Genomic DNA, 12585 nt, shown 5'->3' on the forward strand with positions numbered 1-12585 from the left:
ACTCCACCCACTCCATTGGACCCAATGCAATATACTATAGGCCTATAAATTACGTATTGGCTAACTTCAAATGACCAGGTGCTATCCATGGTACTGAATACAATGACTGTATACACACTAAACTATCAACACTCAAAAAACAAACATAGAAGGCAAACTTTCTAGTCAAAACAAAAATCGTATTTATTTACAATTTAAACGTAAATAATATCAACCAGGCAAAAGTCAACACAGTCACCAATTTAAAAAAAAATGTGTCAGTTAAAATGCATGGGCAAACACACTAGAATACATTAATTTATTTCAGTCCCCCATTTCATAAAATGATTCTTTAAAAAAAATGAATGGTCGAACACACTTTATGATACATTAATTTGATGCAATCCCTTATCTAATAAATCCAGAGGGTGGCAGGTAGCCTGGCTGGTAGGAGCATTGGACCAGTAACCGGAAGGTTGCTGGATCGAATCTTGGAGTCAACAAGGACGACAGGTAAATCTATGTCGTTCTGCTCTTGAGCACGACAGTTAACCCGCAACCACAACTGCTCCCTGGGCATTGATGATGTGATGTTGATTAAGGCAGCCCCCCGCACCTCTCTGATTCATTGGGGTATGTTAAATGAGAAAGACAAATTTCTGTTCAATGTGTTCAGTTGTGCAGCTGTCTAACCCCCCCCCCCCCCCCCCATACACACATTAAATTAGTGATCGATATAAGTTGCATTCTTTTATTTGATTTTACTGTATATCGGTTCGTAGAAAATACATTGCAATTGTGTGAATTATCAATTTTCTGTGAAGTCCAGACATCTGCTTGCGGATTGCCCATTGGGACAGGTGTTTTTCGGTAGGTTACAGTATAAACCTACCTAAACCGTTTTAATACAATTGAAGCCCATCCACAATTGATGGCCCTTCAGCAGGCACCTTAGTTTGCTAAACAGCCAGTTTTTTTTTTTTTTTTTACCTGTAAGAAGGTCTGTGAGAGGGCTTTGTGCATGCAGGAATAGTGATGCAGGCTTTTTAACAGAATAGTATAGGTTAACAGGAGGAATAAACCAATATCATGATATGCCTTGCTCATATCGATATCAAACGGTATTGATATCATATCAAATTATCGATAATGGCCCCCATCACTATGTGAAATAAATAATACATTTATAATAAAATATATTTCATTATTAAGCATATAACTTCATTTCATCAGTCTGCTCTATCATTCAAGCTTCAAGTCTAAACTTCTTTCAAGTGATTTCCTTACCAATAACTCGTGTAAAACATAGTCTTGCATGCCATTGTGGTGGCAGGTAGCCTGGTGGTTAGAGCATTGGGTCAGTATCTGAAAGATTGCTGGATCGAATCCCTGTGCTAACAAAGTAAAAAATATGTCATTCTACAGACCCTACTGAGTATTCCCTACAATACTTTTACTAAAGCATCCAGAATATTTTTTGCTCTATAAGCCAATATGTGATTCACATTGTGGTCATCAATGGAATATGACAAATATGAATAATTGTTCATGTTTAGACAACTACCTTTCATATATCACGAATAAATACAGGTTATTGAAACGTGTCTACAATTACGTGGGGGGCTTTAATTTGGAACGTTTTCGAAATTCCTTGACCCGGAAGTACATTTTTTGTGTTGCTGACGAGCCGCTGATGATGATGCCACGCTAAAGTGCTGTTCACACAAGTTTGCCATGATGATTTCTAATGAGACGAGTTCATAAGGTAATTTCGTGTTCTTTTAAATATTTGAGTTCACTGACTGTAAATTGTTAATGCATGTTAACAGCCTACATCGCTAACGTGTCAGTACTGTAGAATGCTACAGGCTAACTGGCCAGACATTAAATCGGCCTACCGTTAGCTAGCTAATTTATAACAGTATATTGACTAAACGTAGCTAGATGACTAGCTAAGCTACTCGGTCTTAAACACACTTACCTATATACTATTCAAAGTCGTATTTGACCATTCATTTGAAATGTATTTGAAACGTTTAAGTGGGTGCTACTGAAACAGTTCAACGTGATCTTTTTAATGCGTTGGGCTACTGACCGTGTGTCAGTGGCACGTGGAGGGTAAACAACACAGTACACTTTGCTACAAAACCAACCACAAGGTGGAGGAGTTTTCCACTTTTCAAACGTGGTCTTGTGGACTCAGGCATGGGGCGCAGGTTTTTGTTCCAGCCCAGTACTGACTGTTAAAGAGGACCCTGCAGCTTATTTAGGAGGTTCTGAAGAAGCAGTTGAGACAAGTCAGTAGATCAGGTCCAAATTGGTCTGCCTGTGTAACCAGAGTGCTCCCTCTTTTACGCTGCTGCTTCTCTCTGGTTATAATCAATGCATAGGTGCTATAACTATACCTACATATTACCTCAATTAGCCGACTAACCGGTGACCCGCACATTGACTCTGTACCGGTACCACCTGTATATAGCCTCGCTACTGTCATTCTACCTTTTAAAAATGTCTATTTCTTTACGTATATATTGTTTAACTAATACCTATTTTTTTTTCTTAATTGCACAGTTGGTTATGGCTTGTAAGTAAGAATTTTATTGTATTCGGAGCACATGACAAACAAACGTTTTGATATTATTTGTCAATAGAATAAACTCTCAGAGCTATAAACTCTGTTACTTTGACAAGACGCTTTTTCTCCTGGACCTAGAATGAGGACCATGGGCATCCTAAAACTACCTGCCCGGCCTAACCTGGCATAAACCACTAAGTAAATTATTAATAAGCACTAATGCACATTTCGTATGTAAGACGTCATTTACATGAACGTTTCCAATAAACAATGAAAACACTGCCTAAAATGCAGAAATCTAATACTTCTAGGCGTACAACCCGTGGCTAAAGCTGTGAACTTTATGGAGCAGTGGTGAGTGCAGACAGATTGGAATTATGATGCGTTCATAACATGTTGGAAACTGAAAATCCTTATTGTAAACTGGGAGCAATGAGTTGTGTACATTCACATGCTTTGAATTTGTTGAGAATGCTGATTGGCAATTTTTTAAAATTTTATTTGACCTTTATTTAACTAGGCAAGTCAGTTAAGAACAAATTCTTATTTTCAATGACGACCTAGGAACAGTGGGTTAACTGCCTGTTCAGGGGCAGAACGACAGATTTGTACCTTGTCAGCTCGGGGGTTTGAACTTGCAACCTTCCGGTTACTAGCTTTGTCAACCATCTAACAGTAGAGCTTTCATGCTGGTAAACAAATAGCAGGGTTCATAAACCAAATTAATAGGTTAAAAAAAACGTTTTTTAACTGCAGAAAATGCTAATATTGAGGTAATTTCCTTAGTATGTGACATCAGAGTTCAGCATGTGGGAGAACTAGTATCTCAGAGATGATAGCTTAGTGACTGTAGATGAGCTTCACACTAGTAATTACCAGTGGAGTTTTCCCTGTCGTATTCTGGTACTAGATGTTATGAATGCAGCATTCCATTTTTTTTATTATTTTTTATTATAATGATAACAAGACTCTGGTGTGTTTCTTTTACATGTAGTGAATCACAATTTTGGATGGGACTAGCGATAGCATAGTTAGGTCAGCAAACATTAGCAACAAACTTTGTAGAAACAGAGTTCATGTGGGGAGAAATGGAGTGAAATGTCTGTCAGTTACATGACAATAGTTCTCAGGTACTTCACACACCTGGTGTGCGTTCAGTTCGCCTCAACATTTGCTACGTTGTGTGAATGTTTGCACTGAACGATACTTTTCCTCACAACGGTGCACACTGTTCTTCAACAGTCTGAGGTACATTTGCTCTCGTTTTGTGGTGTTGAGATGTGTGGTCCTGATCAATATGGGTGTGACCAAACTCGTGCAACACACCATACGGTAATAATTAGAGGTCGACCGACTGATTTTTCAACGTCAATACCGATTATTGGAGGACCAAAAAAAAGCCGATACCGATTAATCAGATGGTTTTTTTGTATTTATTTATTTATTTGTAATAATGACAATTACAACAATACTGAATGAACACTTTTATTTTAACTTAATATAATACATCAATAAAATCAAATTATGATTGAGAAATTAACAGGCACTGCATTGATTATATGCAACGCAGGACAAGCTAGATAAACTATTAATATCATCAACCACGTGTAGTTTGATTGTTTAAAAAAAATAAGTTTAATGCTATCTAGCAACTTACCATGGCTTCTTGCTGCACTTGCGTAACAGGTAGTCAGTCTGCCACGCATGCTCCTCGTGGAGTGCAATGTAATCGGCCACAATCGGTGTCCAAAAATGCCGATTACCGATTGTTGTGGAAACTTGAAATCGGCCCTAATTAATCGGCCATTCCGATGAATCGGTCCACCTCTAGTAATAATCACACTCTGAGCCGCCAAAATCGTTTTTTTCCAACTGGTCGTTCAGTACAGTACAGTTTCCGTTGGATTCAACGTTGAACACAGTTCTGTCATATTGAACGCATCCCTGATTTAATCAGGTTCATGGTAGTTGATTAGTTGGATGATCAGATCTGTTAGTGGCTGCTGGTACAGAAGTATCAACACCGTGACTTCCCAATTCTAGGAGTAAAGAAGAAATAAGTGGGCTCAGGAGAAGATCAGTTTGATGTCAAGCAGTGCTACTGCTAAGCATTATAAAATGTGTATGATACCTTGTGACTAATCAAACTCCCCCACTACTTCCACAGCTCTCACAGACCCCTGTAGATCCTCACCTGCGGTGTTCTGTTCATCATGATTACTCCAGCGTTTGAGTTGAGCCAGGACCCAACTTTCCTAATCCTGATCATCCGTGTGCCCTACACTAGAACATCAGAGTTTGATCTCTACATCGATGGAGATGATTTCAAATTCTATGCCAAGCCTTACTTCCTCAGGTTAATGTTTGTGCTGCCATTATTGAAGTCACTTCATTCATGTTTTTTTATTTTTTATTTATATATATATATATATATGTATGTATGTATGTATGTATGTATATATATATATATATGTATGTGTGTAGTAATAAATGCACACAGTTGCACCATGATATGCTGTAATTGTGTCAACAGGCTGATAGGCTACCTTCTTGTTTAGTTCTAACACTTGTATCTCTTATCAAGACTGACCTTACCTGGAAAGATAGTGGAAGATGGGAGGGAAAAGGCCACTTTCGACATTGATAAAGGTAATGTTTGGTATTTAAAGTTTGTTCATGTTTTTATTGATAAGGAATCATTCATTTGTCGTTTTGCCCTTGACTCTTTGCATTTTAGAATGGATGCGTGTGGTTGAAAGATAATGCAGGCTTTCATATTCTGATGAAAACAGACCCCCTAATGCATTGTTGATAGTGCTTTATTGACCCGTTCATTGAAACGCAATGTGACCCTATCTTTGTCAGTGCGTGTGTCCTCTTGACCTCCCAGTAATCAAATCAGCATTACTGGTTGTTAGGCGGATCCTCTCACCAGACTCCAGTGTGTGGTTAGTACTTCAGCTAGCCAGAGAGTAGCAGGACCCTGAGTGATGGGGCTGATGGCAGAGTCCGTGGGATTGATCCCTGGTGCCTCTTTAGCACTCACTACGGAGACGGCCACACAGACTTAATTACTGGTTATGCTGTTAGATATGGAGGGCCATTTGACCCGTCCGTGATGTAATGAGTGCCTCCTGCAGCCCTACTTTTATTTCTGCTCATTTCTAGTGACCTTTTTTTAGTTTTATTCATGTATTTATTCTATTTACCAACTCCTTCTCATGCGGCTACTTTGATTCAAAGCTATTTATTTTCAGTTAGGAGTGGAATACTCAGATCATTCTTTTTAATGAATTTAATTTCCAATTATCCCTCTTGATTATGTTGGGTTGGTGAAGCGTTCGCTTTATGCACGCTGACACATCATTGGCCCTCGGATCAGCGACGCCCTGTTTGACATACTGTGTCTAAATAAGCCACTAACTGCTGCTAATTTAGCTTCTCTAATGGGAGTCCCGGTTTATACTCTCAATTAGAAATTATTACGATGCATCTTTTTTGGGGCTGGGCAATATAGCCAAAATATCATATCACCATATTTGTCTCATGTACGGCGGTATTTGACACTATTTAATGGTTCTGAATAATACAAGTTCACCCTTGAATGGCAACAAATACATTTGATGTGCTTTCTCCATTCTGATTTGTTTTATATACATTCAAGTAGTACCATTTGGATAAATTTGTATGTTTATCCAGCACTGTGTCAACATATCGTTATTGACGGTATTGTAAAAATCCACATACCAGTTTTTGCGATATATCAGCCAGCCCTACTGCCTTTGGACTCTCCAAGGCAGCCAGCCTCCTCTTAAGGGGCCCAGAGCCAAGGCAGTTAGCCAACTAGCATAAAGCGTTTTTAAGTTAAATACTCCAACAAAGTGTTGAAAGTTTTATGAGGTCTTTAAAAGGGATTAAGACCTAGAAATTATCTCCTTGGCTCCTTTGACTGAATACATGTCTGCAGAGACAGTCATGCATTTATCGTGAGCATTCATTGTTCTACATGTGACGAGCCATGTCTACTTGATGACAAATGCTCCAGGACTGTTTAAAGGCAGACAATGCTATCCGATTTGCTTTCACGTTGTCTAAGGCTCTACACTTTGTACAGCTACACATTCAGTTGTTGCGTTTCTCAAACCGCAGATCTCTGCCGCAGCGCTGCCAATTGTTTGACCTGCTCCCTGATGTTCTCTCTGTGTGTCCCAGGTCTTTTTACCCTGCACGTCCCCAAGGAGACAGCAGGGGAACACTTTGAAGGGCTCCAGATGCTGACTAGTCTCCTGGCTCCCAAAGGCTCCCGCTCAGCCAAGCCTCTGGTGGAAGACATGGGTATATACTGAAATGCCATAACATTTACATTGTAGTCATTTAGCAGATGCTCTTATCCAAAGCGACTTGCAATTAGTGCATTCATCTTAAGATGCCTAGGTGAGACAACCACATATCACAGTCGTAGCGAGTACATTTTCCCTTAAAGTAGATGCCATCAAAGTCGGTGCTAGTAGGAAAATATATGTGTGTGTGTGTGTGTGTGGACACCTGCTTGTCTTACATCTCATTCCAAAATCATTATATGGAGTTGGTCCCCCTTTTGCTGCTATAACAGCCTCTAATCTTCTGGGAATGCTAGATGTTGGAACATTGCTGCGGGGACTTGCTTCCATTTAGCCACGAGCATTAGTGAGGTTGGGCACTGTTGATAGGCAATTAGGCCTGGCTCGCAGTCGCCGTTCCAATTCATCCCAAATGTAATCGTCAGGGCTCTACGCAGGCCAGTGAAGTTTTCGACAAACCATTTCTGTATGGACCTCGCTTTGTGCATGGGGGCATTGTCAAGCTAAAACAGGAAAGGGCCTTCCCCAAACTGTTGGCACAAAGTTGGAAGCAAAGAATCGTCTAGAATGTCATTGTATCCTGTACCTTTAATATTTCCCTTCACTGGAACTAAGGGTCCAAGCCCAAACCATGAAAAACAGCAAAAGAACATTATTCCTCCACCACCAAACTTTTTAGTTGGCACTATGCGTTGGGGCAGCTAGCGTTCTCCTGGCATCTGCCAAATCCAGATTAGTCTGTCGGACTGCCAGATGGTGAAGCTTGATTCATCACTCCAGAGAAGGCGTTTCCACTGCTCCAGAGTCTAGTATATTGCTGGAAGACATATTGATGTTCATATTAAGCTCAAATATATGTCTCGTAAACGAAACCACTGAAGTAAGGACTGAGAACAGAAAACACTGGATTTTGTCATCGATGATGTTGTAATACGATTTGGCTGAATGATTTTGTTTCTCATTAAGACATTGATGCTTTCTTTACATTACAGAAGCGTGCAGTGGAATTGTGGACGGTGAGGAAGAGGATGACGAAGAGGAGTTTGACTGGCAGGTTGAGCAGGAGGTGTACATGGACACCTCAGAGGAGCAGCTGAAGGAACTGCAGAAGTATGGCTTTGGGAGTCAGAGGTCTGGAGTGTTCACTCGACTGCAGGTAAGGTCATTCATTGGCTTTGGCAGTACTGCACAGAGTCACACTGTGCTTCTTGAAGACGGTTCCTAGAAATTAGTAGTGGAATGGTATCCTTTGAAAGCATTGCTAGGTTTTATAATGCGATTGGTATCGTTCCCGTAAGTAGGGCCAGGAGTTCTTCCTGACCATATGACCTGACCAGGAAAACATAACATCGAGTACAGCATGTGAAGATCTAATGGAGTATTGTCCAATCAGGAGGAGCTGAGTGATGTCATCGACATCCAAAACCCAGATAGAACCACAGGGTCAGAGAGGAGAAGGAAACGACTGGACGCTGAGACGTCCATATTCTGCCCTGACCATTACCTGTGAGTTATCCAAAGAATAGTACCCACTAATTAAATCATTGTTCAATATTAACAAATGCACAGATGTCACAGATTTATTGTATTGTGTTCTATCACTTTCATTGTTATGACACTGAGCTGTTTGTGTCTGTAGTGCTGACCTGTTTGAGGACGAGGAGATCCAGGGTCTGCTGAAGTTCCTCCCTTGGTGGTCTGATCTGTGCCCAGACTCCATCCGGCAGGGAGAGGCAGGTGAGCTGGAGTCCTCCCTATCTATCCCATCACTACCACACATGAAGGGATCGTTAATCTTCAAATCATGTACTAAAATGTGATATTAAGTTGCTCTTATGTCTGTTAAATGATGCTGTATTTCATGTAGTAGCATTGTATTACAGAGTAATGATAACCTGTAGTTTAAGCTCAGATCACACCAAGAGCAGTAAGAGATTTCCACCAGCAGGTGGTGTATAAATACTGACAACAAAAAATGAACTTAACTTTGGCGTCAAACAAGTGACCCCCCCCAGAAAACCCCATTTGTGTTAATGTATAAATAATTACTGTTTTAACGTGTGTGTATATATATATCCAGTATTGTTGAATTGTTTTGTGGAGTGCTGTCAGTTGTAAGTTTGTGGCGTGGAGTTAGTTTAACATTTCACTTGATTGAGTTTGACATTAAGCCTACAGTGTTAGTTTTGTAATGGTCATTAAAGAACATAGTCAGTCTAGATCATAATTTCTTAGGGCTTTCCTTAAAATGCAGAATTGAACCCAATTTCTCTTTTCTCCAAGCCACCCCCCCATCCAGACTTGTATCGCCATTACCTCACTCCCTCAAATCCTATTTCTTTTCTTTATCTCTTATCAATCCATGACATAAGAAATCAATGAGTCATTAAAAAGGTGTGATCCACGGCTGGCTGGGCTCTACAGGTTTGTTTTCCTCTCTTCTCTCTCAGATGAGAGCGATAAGGGCTTATGGAACAATTCAATTGTGCCATCCAGCTCTCCTAACAGCCTGCTAATTCCTCTGCTCCCACCGCATCAACGAACACATGGCTCGTAGCCACAGCTTATGTTAGTACAGGATGTCGTACTGTACGCTCAGGAAAGGATTTAGATGAAACATTATCACAGGAGGATATGCTGGGTTGACAGTGCCAGGATCCCCATCTCTGCCCTAGCACAGGAGAGATCGCACACTGCCGAACAGCCATCAGTCAATACTACGCGGCACCCATACACGGCCCATTAGCCGTAGGCAGGAGGAATCCAGCATGAAGTTTTCCTGCAACTCTGTGAACTCCCTTTTCTCATTCGGTATTCTGAGTACTCGGCCGGAGCCCCGGCACAGATAAAGGGGACAAATTTAAACGAATGACTTAACTGACAGCTGGATGCACGTTAGCCTTCCCCTGCCCGTCGGAAGAGTATTGGTCAGCAAATGTAACCATTAGTAGTAAAATCTTGATAGCATGCTTATGATTTTAACACATTTTATATATTTACCATCAAAAGTTTGGACACAACCCTTGAAAGAGTAGGTTTAATTTACTGTTGGAATCATGCAGTAACCAAAAAAGTGTTAAAAAAATCAAAATATATTTTATATTTGAGATTTGTCGAAGTAGCCACCCTTTGCCTTGATGACCGTTTTGCACACTCTTGGCATTCTCTCAACCAGCTTCATGAGGTAGTCACCTGGAATGCATTTCAATTAACAGGTGTGCCTTGTTAATTTGTGGAATTGTTTTCCTTAATGCATTTGAGCCAATCAGTTGTGTTGTGACAAGGTAGGGCTGGTATACAGAAGAAAGCCCTATTTGGTAAAAGACCGTTTCCATATAATTTTTTTATTTAACCAGGTAGGCTAGTTGAGAACAAGTTCTCATTTGCAACTGCGACCTGGCCAAGATAAAGCATAGCAGTGTGAACAGACAACACAGAGTTACACATGGAGTAAACAATTAACAAGTCAATAATACAGGACAAAAAAGGAGAGTCTATATACATTGTGTGCAAAAGGCATGAGGAGGTAGGCGAATAATTACAATTTTGCAGATTAACACTGGAGTGATAAATTATCAGATGGTCATGTACAGGTAGAGATATTGGTGTGCAAAAGAGCAGAAAAGTAAATAAATATAAACAGTATGGGGATGAGGTAGGTAAAATTGGGTGGGCTATTTACCGATAGACTATGTACAGCTGCAGCGATCGGTTAGCTGCTCAGATAGCAGATGTTTGAAGTTGGTGAGGGAGATAAAAGTCTCCAACTTCAGCGATTTTTGCAATTCGTTCCAGTCACAGGCAGCAGAGAACTGGAACGAAAGGCGGCCAAATGAGGTGTTGGCTTTAGGGATGATCAGTGAGATAAACCTGCTGGAGCGCGTGCAACGGGTGGGTGTTGCCATCGTGACCAGTGAACTGAGATAAGGCGGAGCTTTACCTAGCATGGACTTGTAGATGACCTGGAGCCAGTGGGTCTGGCGACGAATATGTAGCGAGGGCCAGCCGACTAGAGCATACAGGTCTCAGTGGTGGGTGGTATAAGGTGCTTTAGTAACAAAACGGATGGCACTGTGATGAACTGCATCCAGTTTGCTGAGTAGAGTATTGGAAGCTATTTTGTAGATGACATCGCCGAAGTCGAGGATCGGTAGGATAGTCAGTTTTACTAGGGTAAGTTTGGCGGCGTGAGTGAAGGAGGGTTTGTTGCGGAATAGAAAGCCGACTCTAGATATTATTTTAGATTGGAGATGTTTGATATGAGTCTGGAAGGAGAGTTTACAGTCTAGCCAAACACCTAGGTACTTATAGATGTCCACATATTCTAGGTCGGAACCATCCAGGGTGGTGATGCTAGTCGGGCGTGTGGGTGCAGGCAGCGAATGGTTGAAAAGCATGCATTTGGTTTTACTAGCTTTTAAGAGCAGTTGGAGGCCACGGAAGGAGTGTTGTATGGCATTGACGCTCGTTTGGAGGTTAGATAGCACAGTGTCCAAGGACGGGCCGGAAGTATACAGAATGGTGTCGTCTGCGTAGAGGTGGATCAGGGAATCGCCCGCAGCAAGAGCAACATCATTGATATAGACAGAGAAAAGAGTCGGCCCAGAGATTGCCAGAGGATCGGACAGCATGCCCTCCGATTTGACACACTGAACTCTGTCTGCAAAGTAGTTGGTGAACCAGGCAAGGCAGTCATTAGAAAAACCGAGGCTACTGAGTCTGCCGATAAGAATATGGTGATTGACAGAGTCGAAAACCTTGGCCAGGTCGATGAAGACGGCTGCACAGTACTGTCTTTTATCGATGGCGGTTATGATATCGTTTAGTACCTTGAGCGTGGCTGAGGTGCACCCGTGACCGGCTCGGAAACCAGATTGCACAGCGGAGAAGGTACGGTGGGATTCGAGATGGTTAGTGACCTGTTTGTTGACTCGGCTTTCGAAGACCTTAGATAGGCAGGGCAGGATGGATATAGGTCTGTAACAGTTTGGGTCCAGGGTGTCTCCCCCTTTGAAGAGGGGGACGACTGCGGCAGCTTTCCAATCCTTGGGGATCTCAGACGATATGAAAGAGAGGTTGAACAGGCTGGTAATAGGGGTTGCGACAATGCGACGGATAGTTTCAGAAATAGAGGGTCCAGATTGTCAAGCCCAGCTGATTTGTACGGGTCCAGGTTTTGCAGCTCTTTCAGATCATCTGCTATCTGGATTTGGGTAAAGGAGAACCTGGAGAGGCTTGGGCGAGTAGCTGTGGGGGGGGGGGGGGGGGGGGGGCGGAGCTGTTGGCCGAGGTTGGAGTAGCCAGGAGGAAGGCATGGCCAGCCGTTGAGAAATGCTTGTTGAAGTTTTCGATAATCATGGATTTATTGGTGGTGACCGTGTTACCTAGCCTCAGTGCAGTGGGCAGCTGGGAGGAGGCGCTCTTGTTCTCCATGGACTTTACAGTGTCCCAGAACTATGGCAAGAACAGCTCAAATAAGCAAAGAGAAACGACAGTCCATTACTTTAAGACATGAAGGTCAGTCAATCTGGAACATTTCAAGAACTTTGATCGTTTCTTCAGGTGCAGTCGCAAAAACCAACAAGCAATATGATGAAACAGGCTCTCATGAGGACCGGACCGCCAGAGGAAAGGAAGACTCAGAGTTACCTCTACTGCAGAGGATATGTTTATTGGAGTTACCAGCCTCAG

The 12585-nt window shown here is 41.8% G+C and overlaps 1 protein-coding gene across 1 annotated transcript in view; it reads left to right on the top strand.

Moving 5' to 3' along the window:
• Nucleotides 1-1588: 1588 nt before the first annotated feature.
• Nucleotides 1589-12585, top strand: part of LOC109890930 (protein SHQ1 homolog) — a 37429-nt gene continuing 26432 nt past the window's right edge. The window contains exons 1-7 of the mRNA XM_020483088.2: nt 1589-1744; nt 4722-4910; nt 5139-5203; nt 6767-6889; nt 7887-8050; nt 8288-8400; nt 8534-8631. Coding sequence (XP_020338677.1) covers nt 4768-4910; nt 5139-5203; nt 6767-6889; nt 7887-8050; nt 8288-8400; nt 8534-8631 — 706 coding nt within the window. The 5' untranslated portion in view covers nt 1589-1744; nt 4722-4767. The remainder of the gene's footprint in view (nt 1745-4721; nt 4911-5138; nt 5204-6766; nt 6890-7886; nt 8051-8287; nt 8401-8533; nt 8632-12585) is intronic.

This window comes from Oncorhynchus kisutch, linkage group LG5 (genome assembly GCF_002021735.2).
Source record: "Oncorhynchus kisutch isolate 150728-3 linkage group LG5, Okis_V2, whole genome shotgun sequence".
Taxonomy (NCBI): domain Eukaryota; kingdom Metazoa; phylum Chordata; class Actinopteri; order Salmoniformes; family Salmonidae; genus Oncorhynchus; species Oncorhynchus kisutch.